This window comes from Artibeus jamaicensis, unplaced genomic scaffold (assembly GCF_021234435.1).
Source record: "Artibeus jamaicensis isolate MK-2021 breed Jamaican fruit bat unplaced genomic scaffold, CSHL_Jam_final scaffold_1964, whole genome shotgun sequence".
Classification (NCBI taxonomy): Eukaryota; Metazoa; Chordata; class Mammalia; order Chiroptera; family Phyllostomidae; genus Artibeus; species Artibeus jamaicensis.
In genome coordinates, this window is record NW_026522030.1 from 13144139 (window position 1) to 13164454 (window position 20316).

At 34.7% G+C, this 20316-nt stretch overlaps 1 protein-coding gene across 4 annotated transcripts in view; it reads right to left on the reverse strand.

The window, feature by feature from the left end:
* Window positions 1-326: 326 nt before the first annotated feature.
* TMEM38B (transmembrane protein 38B) overlaps window positions 327-20316 on the reverse strand; it is a 63688-nt gene continuing 43698 nt past the window's right edge. For 2 of the 4 annotated variants that reach the window (XM_053656487.1, XM_037152749.2), the window contains exon 6: window positions 328-3723. In XM_053656487.1, coding sequence (XP_053512462.1) covers window positions 3508-3723 — 216 coding nt within the window. In that variant the 3' untranslated portion in view covers window positions 328-3507. Of the gene's footprint in view, window positions 3724-20316 lie in introns of all 4 variants that reach the window. The other 2 variants (XM_037152748.2, XM_037152746.2) reach the window with 2 other exon arrangements.

A 20316-nucleotide genomic window follows, 5' to 3' on the forward strand; every position in this document is an offset into this window, starting at 1 on the left:
GACAATACTAACCCTTTGTTAGGATGTAGAGCAGCTGGAACTAGAGTATAACATGGCACAACTATTTGGGGGCGGGGAAAACCTAGTGGTTTTCTTTAATGAAACTAAACATAATTGTGCATCTAGGTATTTGCCCAAAAGAAATAAAAACATATCTTCAGTAGCTTATTCAGAACATCCCAAACGAGAAAGCGCCCTGCAGTGAATCAATAGGCTACACAAACTGGAGTATTCACAGAGTAGACTGCTACCAAGCAATTAAAAATGAACAGGCTACTGATAAGTGCAACAAGATAAATAAATTTCAAAAACATTATGCAAAAGAGAACATATTGCATGATTTTATTTAATTTCACTTGGGGAAAAAGGGTAACTGGAAAAGTTCTTACAGTAATGCTCTGTATCTTATAGGAGTTTAGAGGATATAGTTGTATGCACGTGTAAAACTCTTTAAATGAACACTTACAATTTACAGATTTCACTGTATGCAAATTTTATCTGAAGAGAAAAAAATTATAAAAACAAAAATAAATTCTATAAAAGATATGTCTGTTAAACAAGAGTGAGCAGCCTAAAAAAAATTAAAAACTATGAGTGAAATTGTACTTAACAAGAAAAATAAATTTATGCCCTGGCTAGTGTGGCTCTGTGGATTGAGTGCTGGCCTGCAAACCAGAGTCACTGGTTCAATTCCTAGGCAGAGCACATGCCTGAGTTGCAGGCCAGGTCCCCCACTACAGGGCGCACAAGAGGCAACCCCACATTGATGTTTCTCCTTCCCTTCCCCTCTCTCTAAAAATAAATAAAATCTTTAAAAACAAAAATAAAATGAAATTCAGTAGTTTTAGGAAAAAAATATATAAGCCGACTCTATGAAAAAACATAATGACCCTTAAACTTACAAGTCTGCCTGGCTGCTCCCTTCAAGTCTCATTATATCCATTTTTAACAGAAAGGCCTTCTCCAGCAATCCTATTTAACATCCCCAACTCCATTACTTTCTATCCTTGTATACTGCTTCATATTTATTCATGCCCTTTAGTATTACCCTAAGAACATATTTGTTTATTACATGTCTCTCCACCGGTGGAATATAAACTCCAAGGAAGCAGTGGGGGAAGAGGGCTTTCTTCAACACATTATTTCATTTCCAACATATCACTCAGTACTAATCAATTTATGATTTGAAGTAGATTTGAAATGGTGTTAGGCCTTAAAGAAATAAACAAAAAAAATACACTAAAGAGAAAATGTCTCTCCTCTTCTCTCATTCTTTACTTTTTGGCCTCCGCCTATAGGGAAGCTGGAATTTCCACTGAAATACACCCATTCCAAACATCTGGCTCCCCTCCAGCCTTCACCCTCAGCAAAAAAGAGTAACTAATCTAATACATCATAATTTGATACTAATTTGGCCACATTTTATTAGAGTGTGAGATCACTGAGTTAAGCCAGCCCATGTTCTTGTCAGCTTCTTGTTTTTTATGTAAGGAGATCTACCAGATCTTGACTTTCTCAGGGCTCCCAATAATTGGCCGTGTTAAGCTAGTCAACAGGCCTCATTTGAGCTACGCATTGGGCACGGAGTCTAACAGTTTGCTTTGCAAATCTAGGCAAGTCTCTAGGCAGCATGGGTCTATTCAGGGTGGAAGGTTTCAGGCCTGAGCCATGTTCTCCAACACATGAATTAAAGGTTTTAGGAAGCTTGCATAGACCTTAAAAGTTTGTAGCAATGTCCCATTTGGACGGTAATCATTCAGTATATGCTCTATCAATCAAAACGCCAGATGAGTTCTGAATCCTAACTCAAAAAAATATATTTTTTTAAATCACGAAAATACTCCATTGGTGCTAAATAACTTATTTTAATAAATTTGTATTTAATACAAGATTTCAACTGTAGTCAAACCCAAATTTCAAAATTAAGTCAACAACTAGTAACATGTTAATTTTGAACAGTTCTTAACTATAAGAGTATCAAATATAATGAAGAAATTTAAATATTTAATGTCTTATCACAATACTGAAAATAAACTTCATACATCCGAAAGCTGTCAAAGGTTCTACCCACTACAAAAAAAAATTTTTTAGCAAGTAAAAGTATAGTCCCTGCTGGTGTCTGCATGTGTTAAAAAATGTTTTTAAACTAACAAAAACAAACAAAAAGAACCCTTCTAATTTTATTGTGACTTGAAGACTTGTTAGCCATCCAAAAATATCTGATACACACTAACTCTGCAGGTCAGCAGATTTATAGTCTGGATAGAAGAAATGTCAGTCACAGAGTTTTAAAGTTCTAATTGAACTTTTAAACTATAAAATAAAGTGAGAAATCTAAAAGGAACAGAGTTAATGTCATCATTCTTCATTCAGATGGACCGCCATAGAGACTGTAGCCGGTTACTGCCAAAGGCCCAAGGACTACTATCACTAGAGCTAATCATTTTCACATAAGGGTATTATTTTTAATTTAAGGTAAAATTAACAATATATACATGTACATGTAGATTAAAATATAACAAATATATGAAAACTAGTCAGAGACATTTCAACTAAAAAACTAAAAAGTTCCCATTAGAAAAGAGACATACAGGAAAAATTTTTAAATGGAAACAATACTATTTGTTGAATCATTAAGGTGATACTGCCATCAATGGATTCAAACCAAAGGTCAGAAAGAAGAGTATGTAAACTGCTGAGAATAATTTCTCCTACAGTTAAAAATAAATTTCTATGGAGAGAGAAAAAAGCATAAGCTCCTCAAATAAAACAAAGAAAAACACAGGATCAGTAATGTATTAAAAATTACACCCCTGACTTTCTTTTCATAAAGAAACAGTATAAACAAGGACATAAAATAGACTTCGAGATTCAGACTAATACTATGTCCTCACTGAAAAAAAACTACTAAAAATTAATAAAACTTCAGATATTTCCATTTAATGTGAATAAAATATACAATTTTTTATATCTGAAATATAAACTAGTAATTTATTTTCATTTGTAATATAAAGTAATTTAGGTAAGTTAACTCTTCCCAGTGTTTAAAATTAAACAGGAATTGTTTTCCATATCTAGAAATTATAGGATAATATGAATTAAAAGTTTAATGTTACTGAACTGAAGCTCAGTCTATATTTTTAAATATAGATTTAAAAATATCTAAATAAAACAAAAGGGCTTTAATTTTTGTAATTTTGCAATGATAGTAGGTTTATTTTCTCTGGATTTAAAAACATGTAGCCTGCTTCTATTGATATAAAACTGTAAAATAACCACAATAAAATATTTTTGTATAACTTAGAAAAACAATTTCACATGATACGCTCATAACACTCAAGAATTACAATCCAGAAAGGGAGAGTCTCCCTGAAACAGAAAGGTTTTTTTTGTCACCTCTATTCCTTACATATAATCTTTATTTCACATCATTTACAACAGAAATATTTATCACAATCTAACAGGTAGATAAAAAATTTTTTGCCTTCTAAAACTCATGAAGTAAATTTACTCAGTCTTCTTAGTATGTTTCTTTTTAACTTTATCTGAAGTACCAGCTATAGATTTTGAGGTCGATGAACCGGTACCTCTGGAAGATGATTTTAGTTCACTTTTCTTTTCATATGATGAGAACTGCTGCTGCCAGCCGAATAATATCCATCTCAATGTGTCCTCGAAAGGAGCAAAAGGCACAGTAGCAGTCTCTGTAGTCATCGAGATTATCTGTAAAAAAAACAACAAAGTCAATTTGAATTTAAATACAAGTGTTTCCTTTCTCAAAACTGAGAGGGAAGGGTATTAAAAAAGGGAGAAAATTTCAAAATGTGGTTTTTTTATTGAGGTATAATTGACACATAACATGATGTTAGTTTCAGGTGAACAACATATGATTCCATATATGTATATACTGCAAAATGACCACAATTACTGTAGTTAATACCCATTATCGCAGTCACAAAAATTTTTTTCTTATGAGAATTTTGAAGATCTCTCTTAGCAACTTTCAAATATGCAATATAGTATTATTAACTACAGTCACCATGCTGTATGTTATAGCCCAATGACTTAATTTATAACTGGAAGTTTGTACTTTTTGACCCCCTTCACCCATCTGCCCCACCACCACGCCCTGCCCCTGGCAACCACCAATCTCTCTTCTCTGTATCTATGAACTTGCAGGGTTTTTTAAAAATTCTATTTAATCTTCATTGTACTTTTTTTCCATTACCATTTAGTACTCTTACACCCCCCAGCCCCCAGCAAGCACCATACTGTTGTCCACGTCCATGAGTCCATTTTCCTTTTTGCTCAACCCCTCCACCCCCTAACCTCCCCATCACTGGCTGTCATCCTGCTCTCCATCTATGAGTCTGTCCCCATTCTCCTTGTTAGTTCAGTTGGTTCATTTGATTCCACATACGAGTGAAATCATATGGTATTTGTCTTTCTCTGACTGGCTTATTTCACTTAGCGTAATGTTCTCTAGGTCCATCCATACTGTCACAAAGGGTAAAATTTTCTTCTTTTTTATGGCCAAATAGAATTCCATTGTGTAAATGTCCCATAGCTGTTTTATCCACTCATCTATTGATGGACATGACCTGCTCATATATCTTGGCAGTTATAAATAATGCTGCAATGAACATAGGGGTGCTTAAGTTCTTTCAAATTAGTGTTTAGGGTTCCTTTGGATATAGCCCCACAAGTGGGATCACTGGGTCAAAAGGCAGGTCTATTTTTAATTTTTTGAGGTATCTCCATACTGTTTTCCACAGTGGCTACATCAGTCTGCATTCCCACCGACAGTGCAAAGGGGTTCCCCTTTCTCCACATCCTCACCAGCACTTGTTGTTTGTTGATTTATTGATGATTACCATTCTAACAAGTGTGGGATGGTATCTTATTGTTGTTTTAATTTGCATTTCTCTTGATGCTTAGTGACACTGAGCATCTTTTCATATGTCTGTTGGCCATCTATATGTCCTACTCGGAACAGTGTCTATTCAAGTGTCTATTCAAGTTCTTTGCTCATTTTTAAATTGGGTCATTTGTTTTTTTGGTGTTGAGTTTTTATGGATATTGACCTATTATCAGACATATCGGCGAATATGTTCCCCCATTCTATCAGTTGTCTTTTTATTTTATTGTTGATTTCCTTTAGTGTGCAAAAACTTTTTAGTTTGATGTAGTCCCATTTGTTTATTTTTTCTTTTCTTTCCCTTGCCTGGGGAGATATAGCCAACAAAAAATGCTATGAACGGTATTCAAGATTTTGTTGCCTACGTTTTCTTCTAGGATTTTTATTGGTTTCAGGTCCAAGATTTAAATCTTTGATCTATTTTTTAATTTAAACTTGTGTGTAGTTTAAGAAGATAGTCTAGTTTAATTTTTCTGCATGTAGCTGTCCAATTTTCCCAACACTATTTATTGAATAAACTATCTTTAGCCCATTGTATGTGCTTACTTCCTCTGCCGAATGTTAATTGACTATAAAGGTGTGGGTTTGTTTCTGAGCTCTCTATTCTGTTCCATTGATCTATGTGTCTGTTTTGTGCCAGTATCTGTGGGACCCTGGGAAAGCAATCTAAGACGGAAATTCATACCATTATAGGCCTATCTAAAAAAAAAACAAGAAAAAGCTCAAATAAACAATCTAACCTCACAATTAAAGGAATTTAAAAAAGAACAACAAACAAAGAGTAAAGTGAGGAGAAGGAAAGAAATAATATGTCAGAACAGAGCTAAATGAAACAGAGCCTAAAAAAATGATACAAAAGATCAGTGAATCCAAGGGCTAGCGCTCTGAAAAGTTAAAACAAGACTGACAAACCTTTAAACAAATTCATCAAGAAAAAAAGAAAGGATCCAAATAAATAAAATCAGAAGTGAAAGAGGAGAAATAACTGACACCAAAAAAAATACAAAGGATTGTTAAGAAAATATTATGGAAAGAAGAAAGAAAATATTACGAACAACTATATGCCAACAAACTGGACAACCTGGACAAAATTGATAAATTCCTAGAAACATAAAGTCTTCCAAAACTAAATCAGGAAGAATCAGAGAATCTTAATAGACAGATTACACATAGTGAAACTGAAGCAGTAATCAAAAACTTCCAACAAACAAAAGCTCTGGACCAGATGGCTTCACAGGTGAATTTTACCAAACAATCTAAGAAGAACTAACACCTCTCCTTCTCAAACTATTTTATAAAATTCAAGAGGAGAGAAGATTTCCAAACTCATTTTACAAGGCCAGTATTATTCTAATTCCAAAACCAGATAAAGACACTATAAAGAAAATTATAGGGCAATGTCTCTGATGACCATACATGCTGAAATCCTGAATAAAATATTAGCACACTGAATACAGCAATGCATCGAAAAGGTCATACACCATGATCAAGTGGGATTTATTCTGGGAATGCAAGGCTGGTACAACATTCATAAGTCAATTAAATGTGATTCACCACATAAACAAAATGAAGGATAAAAACCACATTATCGTATCATTACATGCAGAAAAGGCCACTGGTAAAATCCAGCATCGATTTATGATCAAAACTCTCAGCAAAATGTGAATAGAGGGAACATACCTAAACATAATAAAGACCATATATGATAAACCCACTGCCAGCATCATACTCAATGGGCAAAAACTACAACTGTTCCCCTTAAGATTGGAAAAAAGACAGTGATATTCGCTTTCGCCTATCTTATTCAGCACAGTACTAGATGCCCTAGCCACAGCAATCCAACAAGAAGAAATAAAAGGCATCCATATTGAAATGGAAGTAGTAAAACTGTCATTATTCACAGATGATGTAATATTGTACATAGACAACTGCAAAGAGTCCAACGAGAAACCATTAGAAAAATGAATTCAGCAAAGTAGCAAGATATAAAATTAACATCCAGAAATCAGTTGCATTTTTATATGCCAATAATGAACTGACAGAGAGGGAAATTAAGAAAACAATCCCATTCACAACTGCTTCAAAAAGAGTAACATACCTAGGTATACACCTAATCAATTATGTAAAAGACCTATATTTGGAAAATTAAAGGACACTGAAGAAAGAAATTGAAGAAGACACAAATAATAGAAAGCACATGCTATGTTTATGGATAGGAAGAATCGACATCATTAAAATATCCATACTACCCAAAGCAATCTATAGATCAAATGCAATTCCTATCAAGACTCCAATAATGTATTTCGCAGAACTAGAATATCTCAAAAATTTATATGGAACCCCAAAGGCTCCACAGAGTAACAGCGATCCCAAGAAAAAAGACCAAAGTTGGAGGAATCATGCCACCTAATATCAAACTATACTATAAGGCCACAGTAATCAAAACAGCATTTTGTTGAATTTCAGATTCTACATATAAGTGAAAACATACTGTATTTGTTCTTATCGTCTGACTTATTTCACTTAGCATAATGCCCTCAAGGTCCAATGCATGTTGTCACAAATGGCAGGATTTCATTCCTTTTTATGGCTAATAATATTTCATTGTATGCATATACTCCACATATTCTTTATTCATTCATCCACTGATAAACACTTCAGTTGTTACCATATCTTGTCTATTGTAAATAATGTTGCAATGAACATGGGGTGGCACATATCTCTTTGACTTAGCACTTTCTCTTTAAGACAAATATCCAGAAATATAATACTAAATCATATGGTAGTTCTATTTTTAATTTTCTGAAGAACCTCCACACTTTTTTCCATAGCAGCTATATCAATTTACATTCCCGCCAACAGTGAGGGATTCCCTTTCCTCTATATCCTCACCCAGGCTTGTAAGTTTTTTTTGTCCTTTGATTTTTTTGTCCTAGAGCCATTCTAACAGATGTGAAATGGTATCTTGTTGTGATTTTGATTTGCATTTTCCTGATAGTTAGTGATGTTGAGCATCTCTTCATGTACCTCTTGCAGCGTGTGTGTGTGTATTTAAGAATTTTGCCCACTTTTTTAATTGGGTCATTTGGTTTTCTTGCTGAGTTGTATGAATTCTTTATACAGTGGTACCTCAATATTTGTCATTAGTTCATTCCAGAACTAGTGACGAGTTTCAAAACTGAGCCCCCAGCAAGCAACAAATGGTGAAGCATTTTCTCTTGCAGGGCAACATGGGGACTTATGTAAGTTCTAGCAAGTGTAACAAGTCCCATGCAAGTGTTGAGTGCTGAAACATTCTTTTCTCATCAAAATGCAACGAGTACAGGGTTTGATGAGTTCTAAAGCTGATGAGCAGTACCAAGGTATGACTGCACTTTTTAGATATTAACCCCTTATCAAATATGTGGTACGCAAACATTTTCACCCATTCAGTAGGTTGTCTTTTCATTTTTGTTGATGACTTCCATTGCTGTGCAGGAGCTTTTCAGTCTGATGTAGTCTCACTTGTGTATTTTTACCTTTGATGCCTGTTTTTGGTATCAGATTCAAAAGATCATTGACAAGACTAATGTCAAGAAGCTTACTGCCTATGTCTTCTTCTAGAAGTTTTATGTTTTCTGATCTTCTGTTCAAGTTTTAAGTCCATTTTGAGTTGATTTTTTGTGTATGGTGTGAGACAAGGATTCAGTTTCATTTTTTAATATGTGAATAACTAGTTCTCCCAACACCATTTATTAAAGAGACTGGCTTCTTTGGCATAAATTAACTGACCACATGTATGTGCATTTATTTCTGGGCTATCAATTCTGTTCCACTGTTCTATGTGTCTATTTTCACACAGATACCATACAGTTTTGATTACTATTACTTTATAATATAGTTTGAAGTCAGGGAGTGCCATGCCTCCAGCTATGTTTTTCTTTCTCAACACAGCTTTGGCTATTTGGGATCTTCTGTAATTCCATACATATTTTAAGATCTTTTTTTCTACTTCTGTGAAAATGTCATTGGAATTTTGGGGGGAGGGCATTAAATATGTAGATTGCTTTCAGTGATGTGGACTTTCTACTGATATTAATTCTTCTAACCCATGAAAATGGAATGAACACCTTTCCATTACTTGTGTCTTCAATTTTATTCTTTAATGTTTTCAGCATACAGGTCTTTCGCCTCCTTGATTAATTTATTCCTAGGTATTTTATTATTTTTATTAAAATGGTGTCATTTTCTTAATTTCTCTTTCCAATAGTTATTTATGTATAAAAATGCATCAGATTTTTGTATATTGACTTTGTATCCTTCAACTTTACAAAGGTGAATTATTAGCTCTAAGAGTTTTTTTATGCAGTCTTTAGGGTTTTCTATATGTAATATATCATCTACAAATACAGGCAGTTTTACTTCCATCTATAGCCTTTATTAGGTTAAGTAAATTTCCCTGCATCAACTTTCTTGAGAGTTTTTATTATAAATGAATGTTGAATTTTCTCAAATGCTTTTTCTCCATCTGTTAGCTATATGATTTTTATCTTTCATTTTTGTAACGTGTTGGTAATGTATCATAGTGATTGATTTGCCGATGTTGAACCTTCCTTATATGACTTACCACAGATTCCACTTTATCATGTTCTATAGTCCTTTTAATGTATTATTGAATTCAGTTTGCTAACATTTTGTTGAGGATTTCTGTGTTTATGTTCATCAAAGACATTGGCCTGTAATTGTTTCCTTGAGGAGACCTCATCTGGTTTGGTATCAGGGTAATACCGACTTTGTAAAATTAGTTTGGAAGCATTCCCTCCTCCTATTTTTTGGAAGATTTTCAGAGAGCTGGTATTAATTTTCCTTTGATAGTTGATAAAATTCACCAGTGAAGCAACTTGTTCTTTTCAAATTTTGTTTGTTGGGGGGCTTTTGATAACTGATTCAAAAATCTTCTTACTAGCAATTGGTCTGTTCAGATTATGTATTTCTTCATGAATCAGTCTTAGTAAGTTGTATGTTTCTAGAAATTTACCACCTTCTGGGTTTTCAAATTTGTTGGTGTATAAGTATTCATAGTAGACTCTTAAGATCCTGTGTATTTCTGTAGTACCAGTTGTAATATCTCCTCTTTCATTTCTGATTTTATTTATTTGAGTCCTCTTTTTCCTTATGAGTCTAGTAAAGGTTTATTAATTTTGTTTATCTTTTCAAACATCAGCTCTTAATTTCATATCTTTTCTACTATCTTTTAATCACTTTCAGTGATTTTTCAACCCATGTGCCACAAAAAGTTCCTAAATGTGCAACACCTGACTGTTTAGTCAGAGACAGTGATGACCTCTTTTCTCTTACATTGTGAGATAAAAAAAATGACAACAGCCAACACAACAACAAACAGCTGTTTGATGTGAATGAATCAAAATTACCGGTATACCTATTTTTTGTCAGATCAGCAAAAAAATGTATTTTTGGTGTGCCACTGAATTTTAGTAATTGGTTTACGTATGCCATGAGATGGAAAAAGTTTAAAATCACTGACCTATTTATTTCAGCTCTGATCTTTCTTGTTTTCTTCCTTCTACTAACTGAGCTTCATTTCTTCTAGTTCCTTGAATTGTAAAGTTGTTTTAGATTCTTTTGCTCCTTAAAGTATACATTTATCACTATGAACTTTCCTCTCAGAGCTGCTTTTGCTGTACCCCACATGTTATGTTGTATTTCCATGTTCCTTTGTAGCAAAATACTTTTTTCTTTTGACTTCTGGCTTGTTCAGTACCGTGTTGTTTAATCTCCACATGTATATGAATTTTCCAGTTTTCTTCTTGTAATTGATTTCTAGTTTCATACTGAGTGGGGTCAGAAAAGCAGCTTGGTATGATTTCAGTTTTTTTTTTTAATTTACTAGGACTGTGACCTAACATATAATCTATTCTGGAAAATGTTAGACGTATGCTTGAGAAGAGTGCGCATGTTATTGCTTTTACTTCTTTTTACTGTTGTTCAAGTACAACTGTCTCCACTTTCACCCCCCCATGTCCACCACCTCCTCTAGCTTTGTCCATGTGTCCTTCACACATGTTCCTTGATCCCCTCCATTATCCCTAATTACCCCTCCCCCTCCTCTTCTATGGTTAATGTCAGATTGTTCTTCACTTCAATGTCTCTGGTTGTATTTTGCTTGCTTGTTTTGTTGATTAGGTTCCACTTATTGTTGAGATCATATGGTCTTTCTCTTTCACCATCTGGCTTATTTCACTTAGCATAAGACCCTCAGCTTCTATCCACGCTGTCCTGAATGATAGGAGCTCCTTCTTTCTGCTGCATAATTTTCCATTGTGTAAATGTACCACAGTTATTTGATCCACTCATTTACTGATGGGCACTTAGGTTACTTCCAGCACTTGGCTATTGTGAATTTTGCTGCTGTGAACATTGGGGTGCCTAGGGTCTTTTGAATGGTGTTTCGGGATTCTTAAGGTATAATCCCTACAGAGGCACTGCTGGGTCAAAATGCAATTCCATTTTTAGTTTTCTGAGGATATTCCATACTGTTTTCCACAGTGGCTACACCAGTCTGCATTCCCACCAACAGTGCACTAGGGTTCCCTTTTCTCCACAGTCTCTCCAACACTTGTTTGTTGATTTGTTTATGATGGCCATTCTCACCAGTATGAAGTGGTACTTCATTGTAGTTTTAATTTGCATCTCTCTGATGGCTAGTGATACTGAGCATCTTTTCATATGTCTTTGAGCCCTCTGTATGATCGTCTTTGGAGAAGTATCTATTGAAGTCCTTTGTCCATTTATTAATTGGGTTCTTTGTCATCCTGGAGCGGAGTCATATGAGTTCTTCATATATTTTGTAAATCAAACTCTTGTCTGAGGTATCATTTGCAAATATGTTTTCCCATACAGTTGGTTCTCTTTTCATTTTAATGCTGTTTTCTTCAGCCATGTAAAGCTTTTTATTTTCATGAGGTCCCATATGTTTATTCTTTCCTTTATGTCTCTTGTTCTAGGGCAGGGGTATCAAACTCATTTTCACTGAGGACCACATCAGCCTCCCAGGTGCCTTCAAAGGGCTGAATGCAATTTTAGGACTGTATAAATGTAACTACTCCTTAACTAGGGGCAAGGAGCTCTACATTTGGCCCTTTGAAGGCAACCGCGAGGCTGATGTGGCCCCTGGTGAAAATGAGTTTGACATCCCTGCTCTAAGGGACACATCGGTGAAAATATAACTGCATGAAATATCTGAGATTTTACTTCCTATGTTCTCCTCTAGGACTTTTATGGTGTCACACTTATATTTAAGTCTTTTACCCATCTTGAATTTATTTTTGTGTATAATGTAAGTTGGTGGTTGAGTTTCATTTTTTTGCATGTAGCTGTCCAGATCTCCCAACACCATTTGTTGAGGAGGCTATTTTTATTCCATTTTATGCTTCTGCCCCCTTTGTCGAATATTAATTGACCATAAAGACTTGGGTTTATTTCTGGGCTCTCTATTCTATTCCAGTGATCTGTGTGTCTGTTCCTGTGCCAGTAACATACAGTTTTGATTACAGTGGCCTTGTGATGTAGTTTAATATCAGGTAGTGTGATCTCTCCCATTTTGTTCTTCTTTCTCAAAATTGCCGCAGCTATTTAGGGTCATTTATGGTTCCATGTATGCTATTGCTTTTAAATGAAATGGTCTGTATATCTTGTTAAAGTCATATAGGCTAATGTGTCATTTAAGACCAATGTTTCCTTTTGATTTTGTCTGGATTATCTATCTATTGATATAAGTGAAGCATTTAAGTTCCCTATGATTACTGTATTGCTATATATAACTCCTCCCTTTAGGTTTGTTAATATATGCTTTATACATTTAGGTGCTCCTATTTGGGCTGCATAAATATTTGCAAATGTTATATCTTCTTGTTGACTGACCCCTTTATCATTAAGTAATGCCCCTCTTTATCTCTTAATCCCGTCTTTGTTTTAAAGTCTATTTTGTCTACCCCAGCTTTCTTTTGGTTTCCATTTCCATGGAACAGTTTTTCCCATCCCTTCACTTTATTTAATGATATGCTAATATTCTTCTCAGACCATCTTTTGTATATTATTAGCTTTTGCTTTGTGGTTACCATGAGGCTTATACATAAACTTACATTTGTAACAGTCTATTTTAAATTGAAAACAACTTAAGTTTGAACACATTCTAAAGCTCTACATTTGTACTCTGCCCTACCAAACTTTTTATGTTTTTGATGTCACATTTTACATTTTTTTACCTTGTGTAAAAGGTAAAAAATCAATAGTTATTTTTCCTTTTGTTTTTTAACCTTCATACTAGCTTCAAAAATGATTAATCAACTACCTTCTCCATATAGTCACCCTTACTGAGATACAACCTTTTATGTTTTCTTGTTACTAATAGCACCCTTCCTTTTCTGCTTAAAGAATCCCTTTAAATATTTCTTGTCAGACTCATCTAGTAATGATGAACTCCTTTAGCTTTTGCTTGTGTGGAAAATCCTTTATCCCTCCTTCAATTCTGAATGATAAGTTTGCCAAGTAAAGTATTCTTGGTTAAACTTTTTTTTTTCTTTCAGCATTTTGAACATTGTGCCACTAACTCTGGCCTACAAAGATCCTAATAAATCTGTGAGTCACGTGAGGGTTCCCTAATACATAACAAGTTGTTTTCTTCTTGCTCCTTTTAAGATGTTCTCCTTGTCTTTAACTTTTGACATTTTTAATTACAATGTGTCTTGGTTTAGGTGTCATTGGGTTTCTCTTATTTGGAAGTCACTAAGCGTCCTGCATATCTCTTTCCTTCCCCCTGCTAGGGAATTTTTTGGCCATTATTTCTTCAGATAAGTTTTCTGGACCTTTCTTTCTCTCTTTTCCTTTTTCCTCTCATAAAACTTTGTTTAATGAGTCTCAAGATTCTGTGACAGATTTTGGTCACGTTGTCCATTAAAAAGTATTGATTTTAAAAACTAGCAAGTTAAAAAGTGCCACACACAGAAAACCAGCACCTATACTGAGGATGTGAGTCTGCCTGACGTTGTCTTATAAGTACCATAAGCTACCCTTTTTAAAAGAATTCTTTTTACTTTTCTGATTGGATGAGTTCCACTTCCCTGTGTTTGAGTTCACTGATCCTTTCTTCTGCTTCATCTAGTCTGCTGCTGAATCCCTGTAGTGCATTTTTCAGTTCAGTTATTGTATTGTTCAGTTCTGTGACTATTTGATACTTTCTTGTATTTTCTATTTCCTTTGTTGAAGTTGTCACTGTGTTCAAAATGTATTCTTAAATTAATCTTCAACAAAGGCAAACTAAGTTGGATTCTGCTCTCTATAAATTTATACTTAATGGGTGGAAAAGGATGAAACTAATTAACATAATATAAGGTATCATATTTTTAGAATTCCAAAGAAGCAGTATAACCACAAAATGCATTTAGTATTCAAAGAAAATGAGATAAAATATAATCTACAGTCTACCTATCATTACTGTGCACGCAACATGTCCCAGAACTGTGATAAGTATTTTCCACTACCTTATCCTCTTTCAACTGAATCCAACAACTACTCTATTATTGCTCTCATTATACAGATGTGGAACTGATGCTCTGACAGGTTAAGTAACTTGCCAAAGCCACAGAGCTAAATATTTAAGTGGAAAAAGCAGTTTGAAACCCCCAGATTTTGAGTTTACCACTAAATATACTGTTGCAGCTTATCATAATCTTAAGCCGCAGACTTTCAGTGAATTGCAGAATACTGCCACTAGGAGGTACTGTAGAATGTTTCTACTCATCAAATTTTTTCCATGTATTTATATATTTCCATATATTTATATATGTGAGCAACCAAGACATTGAGAGGCGGCATGGAGAGTGCTACCAATCCTTCATCTGGCCAAGTACTGTGTTCAGACATGTTCAGATTTGCTGAGGAAATTAGATTGGTATCAAAATAGATCTGAGGGGAGAACTATAAGGACTAGAATGGTTCCAAAAAGCCCATGAATTTCCAAGTATCAATTCCTCCAGCATATCTCAGATAATGAATCAAACCAGAAATTTCTAAAGCAAATTTTGATAAGAGGCTCCATATAACCTACTTGCTCGAGGACAAAAGAATCAAGAACAAATTCTTATTAACTGCAATACAGTGTAATCAGTGGAAAGCTGGAGACCAAACAGGTATCTATGTAAAAGAAATGAATAAATGAAAATGCATACCGTACAATTATTAATAGTAATTAATAAAAATATGGAAAAATTCTTAAAGCATACTGTTAAGTGAAAATGCAACAAAGAACAAGAGCTATAATATACTGCTATCATTGTATAAATTAAAAATGTATGCACACACAACATCTGAATATACTAAATAACACTGACGTGTACACTTTGATATAATAGATTCATTATGTGAATTTGACCTCAATAAAAATAAACAGAGAAATAGAATTTTTTATTGCATGCACATGGACATCAGGCCAGCCATTACTAAAGACCTTCATATCAGGCATCAGACTCAATTTTTCACCAAAATCAATATAAAAGACAAAAATATATAAAACCGTTAAAGGGCACTGGAGAACCACCAGTATAGGAAGATCCCAATGACTTATGATCCCTAAGAGAAAGGATGCTGAACAGGTGAACTCCACACTCACCCTTGACTTTTTCTTTAAGGATATGTGTCCATTCACAGCATAGAGAAATAAAAGTGGAAGTCCCAAATGGACTAAAGAGACTAACGCTGGAGTCTGAGAAGGCCAAAGCACCTAAAATTTGAGGGCAGTACAGCTCAAGGAGGAATACATCACATGGAAGTGAGCCCCAAAATCCACGCATAATCTTTTGTAGAGGAGTTTATCAATCCTAAACTGTGTAAGCATAGAAAGTGATTTCAAAACCTAGCTCACAGCAACAGCTGGGATGCCAAAGAGCTGAGCAGACACTTCGGCAGCCAGCTGCTTAGTTCTGGGAAGAAAGGTTAAAGTTCAAGGCTAGGCTAGGTGGAACTGCTGAGGGATACACTTCAGACTTAAAATGACACCCCAAAAGGGGCACATTCTAGAAGACAAATCTAAAATATTGAATAGAACAGCACTAACAAAGTATAAAACCAACTATCAGTAGGATTTAAATATCTTCTTGTTCATTATATCTGGCTGCCAGAAGAGTACTGAATGTAGTCCCTGCCCTTACGGACCCTAAAAACTAGTCAAAGACAAGCAAGTAAATTAGTAGTTACAGAACTAGTACGAAGAAAGTACAGTAATGGATGTTTGCTCAGAAACATTTAAGTACAGGATATAGATTTGGAAGTCATTATCATACAAGTATAAGGTAAAGGCACAAATATGAATTTGGTCACCAGGGGAGGATACAGAATGAGAAGAATCTAAATATAATATGAACCTCCATATTTCTGCCATTATTGGGGAAGGTCTGAGAAAAACTTCCTTATATCTGGAATAGTTTCAGTAAGATGTACTAGCAAAATTATCCTGGTTTCATGTACTGCCAATAAAAGATAAAAGAATTTAGATATATACAATGGCCCACTGTCAGGAAAACAGCATTTTTTTTAAAAAATCCAAAAGAAAAGTGCCAGGAGCTAAAGCATTTCCTGAGAACGTGAACTACAGCAAGTATTTTTCAATCCGAGTGTTTTAATAGAAGCTCTCTTCCCAGTGGAGTCATCACTCAGCTGAGAAGTATTGCCAGCATCAGGAGTTATTACTGAGACAGACTGAGGAAGTTCAAGGATGGACTTCTGTGAATTCAGCCTCTCATACGGCCTTGTTTCAGCAAACAAGGTCTGTACCACAAATAAAATGGTAACAAATGGAATGAACCTTTACTGTTTTACAAACAAAATATAAAACTGTCTCCTTATTTAGCAAGATATTAAAAGGAAAAGCATATTACCTAAATTAAATAGCATTTGATTCCATGGTCTCTTGCTTAAAGAGGGAAGAAAATGAAAGCTGAATCCCTAAAAACAATCTGACATTTTTAACATATCCTAAAATACAAATTAATTCAAGTGAAGAAACTGTCTAAAGTTCTGTCACATTCTCTATACAATACCTCAGACTGTATCATTTCAAAATGTCCAGAAAAATGTGGCATACTATGTAAGTTCCTTAAGGACACGAACGGCAATTAGGTCCTTTTATATCCTCTACAGTGCCTCGCACTGAGAGTACAATGAATAAACAGAACGTCTACCCCACAAAAATAATTCAAAGACTATTACAATATGCTTATATTGTATGTCTATATATTTATATATTGTGTCTATATATCTATACAAGCAAAACTTAATTGACCTCTCTCTCCACCCAAAACATACTTCTGTCTCCAAATGCCCTAATCCAAATAATCCTTTGCAGTGCAACTTAACTGTCTAAGCCTTCTTCAGCGCCCTCCAATGAAAGTCACCTTGCTCTGTAACAAATTCCTAACTGTACACAGCATATTCAACCACATTTTCTGGTTACTTTGCTTTCTTCATTGGCAATGTCACTCATTCAGACATCAATAATGGTTACTAAATGACTGTCAAACAAATTAAAATCATCAGATTTGTGGAACCACAAAAGACCCCAAATAGCCAAAGCAATCCTGAGAAAAAAGAACAAAGCCAGCGGTATCACAGTACCTGACTTTAAATTATACTACAGAGCTACAATAATCAAAATAGCACACTATTGGCAGAAAAACAGAGACACAGACAAGGAACGGAATTGAGAGCCCAGAAATAAAACCACATGTATATGGGCAAATAATTTTTGACAAAGGATCCAAAAAACACACAATGAAGGAAAGAAAACCTCTTCAATAAATGGTGGTAGGAAAATTGGAAAGCCACATGCAAAAGTATGAAAATAGATTACAGTTTGTCCCATGTACAAAAAATTAATTCAAAATGGATCAAAGACCTAAATATAAGATCTGAAACAATAAATTACATAGAAGAAAACACAGGTACTAAACTTATAGATCTCAGTCTTAGAGAACATTTTATGAATTTGACTCCAAAGGCAAGGAAGGTAAAGGCAAAAAGAAATGAATGGGGTTATATTAAACTAAAAAGCTTCTACACAGGAAAAACACTGCCAACAAAACAAATGGGAGATGATATTTGCAAACAACATCTCCACAGAGGGGTTACTATCCAAAATATACAAAAAACTCACACAACTCAACACCAAACAAATAATTCAGTTAAAAAATGGGCAGTTCCCCTGGCTGGTATAACTCAGTGGATTGAGTATCGGCTACAAACCAAAGGGTAGCCAGCCAGTTCGATTCCCAGTCAGGGCACATGCCTGAGTTGCAGGCCAGGTCCCTAGTATAGGGTTCATGAGAGGCAACCACATTGACATTTCTCTCCTCTCTTTCTTTTTCTCTTCCCCTCTCTCTGAAAATGAATAAATAAAATCTTTAAAAAATCAGGCAAATAACCTGAACAAACACCTACAAATGACCAACAGATACATGCAAAGATGTTCGGCTTCACTAGTTATTAGGAAAATGAAAATTAAAACTATGATGACATACCACCTCACACCTGTTAGAATGGCTATTATCAACAAGACAGGTAATAATAAGGATTGGAGAGGTTGTGGAGAAAAGAAACCCTCATTCACTGCTGGTAGGAATGTAAATTGGTACAGTCACTATGGAAAACTATATAGAGGTTTCTCAAAAAATTAATAATGGAGTTACCATATGACCCAGCAATCCCTCTTCTAGGTTATCTACATGAAAAACTCAAAAACATTTATTCACAGAGATATATGAACCCCCATGTTCATTGCAGCATTAGTCACAGTGGCCAACACATGGAGACAACCAAAGTGTCCTTTGATGGAGGACTGGATAAAGAAGATGTGGTACATACATACAATGGAGCATTACTCAGCCATAAGAAAAGATGAAATACCACCATTTGCAACAACATGAATGGACCTTGAGAATATTATGCTAAGCAAAATAAGTCAGAGAGAGCTAAGAACCATATGATTTCACTCATATGTGGGATATAAAACCAAAACCCATAGACACAGACAACAGTATGGTGGTTACCACAGGGAATGGAGTGGGACGTATTAAAGGGTAAAGGGGGCCAGATACATGGTGACAGAAGATGATTTGACTTTGGGTGGTGGGCGCACAATGCAATACACAGATCATGTACCACAAGAAACTACACTTGAAACCTACGTGATCTTGTTAACCAATGTCACCCCAGCAGTATACAAAAAGGCCACATCGTGACTGTGGGGTTTAATACAAAATAAAAGGTCGATATAAAACCATTTTTAAATCAATCAATGTAATCCACTATAGTAAGAGAATATAGGAGAAAAATCATATCATTATCTTAACCCATGTGCAGAGATAAACATTTAATGAAATTTCACACCTATTCATGATAAAAACACTCAGCACACTAGAAACAGAAGAAAATTTCAACCCAATAAAGGGAATTTTCCTATTAGGCAAAAGTAGAAGAATCCAAATCCAAATATCCATCAACTGATGGATAAATAAAATATAATCTATGCAATGTAATACCCCTTAGCAATGAAAAGTTAGAGTGTATGGATACATGCCACAACATAGATGAACCTACAAAACATTATGCTAAGTGAAAGACATCAGTCACAAGACCACATATTGTATGATTCCATTTACATAAAATGTCAGAATAGGCAAACTTATTAAACAAAGTAAATTAGTGGTTTTCTACAGCTGGGTCATTAAGGAAAAATGTGAAGTAACTGCTAGTGAGTGTGAGGTTTCTTTTGGAGGTGATAAAAATATTTCAATATTGACTGGAGTGATGGTTGTACAACTCTGTGACTGCACTAAAAACCACTGAATCATACACTTTAAATGGAAGAACTGGATGTTATTTAAAATACATTTCAGTAAAGCTGTTACAAAGAAATACATACGGCCCAATTTAAGGACTGGAAGAGGAAGGCACACGTGAAGGATACTTGTATTATGTGAATTACCACCACATATCACCTCCGCTGCAGAGACTAATGAAATAGAAGTGAGGTGACTTGGTTCTAAGACATAAATTTATAAAACATATACTGTATCCTTTTAAGAATCCTTTTAAGAAGCCAAAAATATCTAGGCTGAGATAGAGGTAGCTATAAAAATTCTCTAGGCCTGAACAATAATCTTATTTGAAAATTAATTGTCTAGCTGTAAACAGGGGACAATATCTAATAATGGTAAGAATAACAATAATCAGAATTAGCCTCATGATACAGCTGCAACCAGAATTCATAAGATGTGTCAGACACTGTAACAGAATGACATACATCATCTCCAATCCTCTCAACAATCACATAATGAAGACGAGAAAAT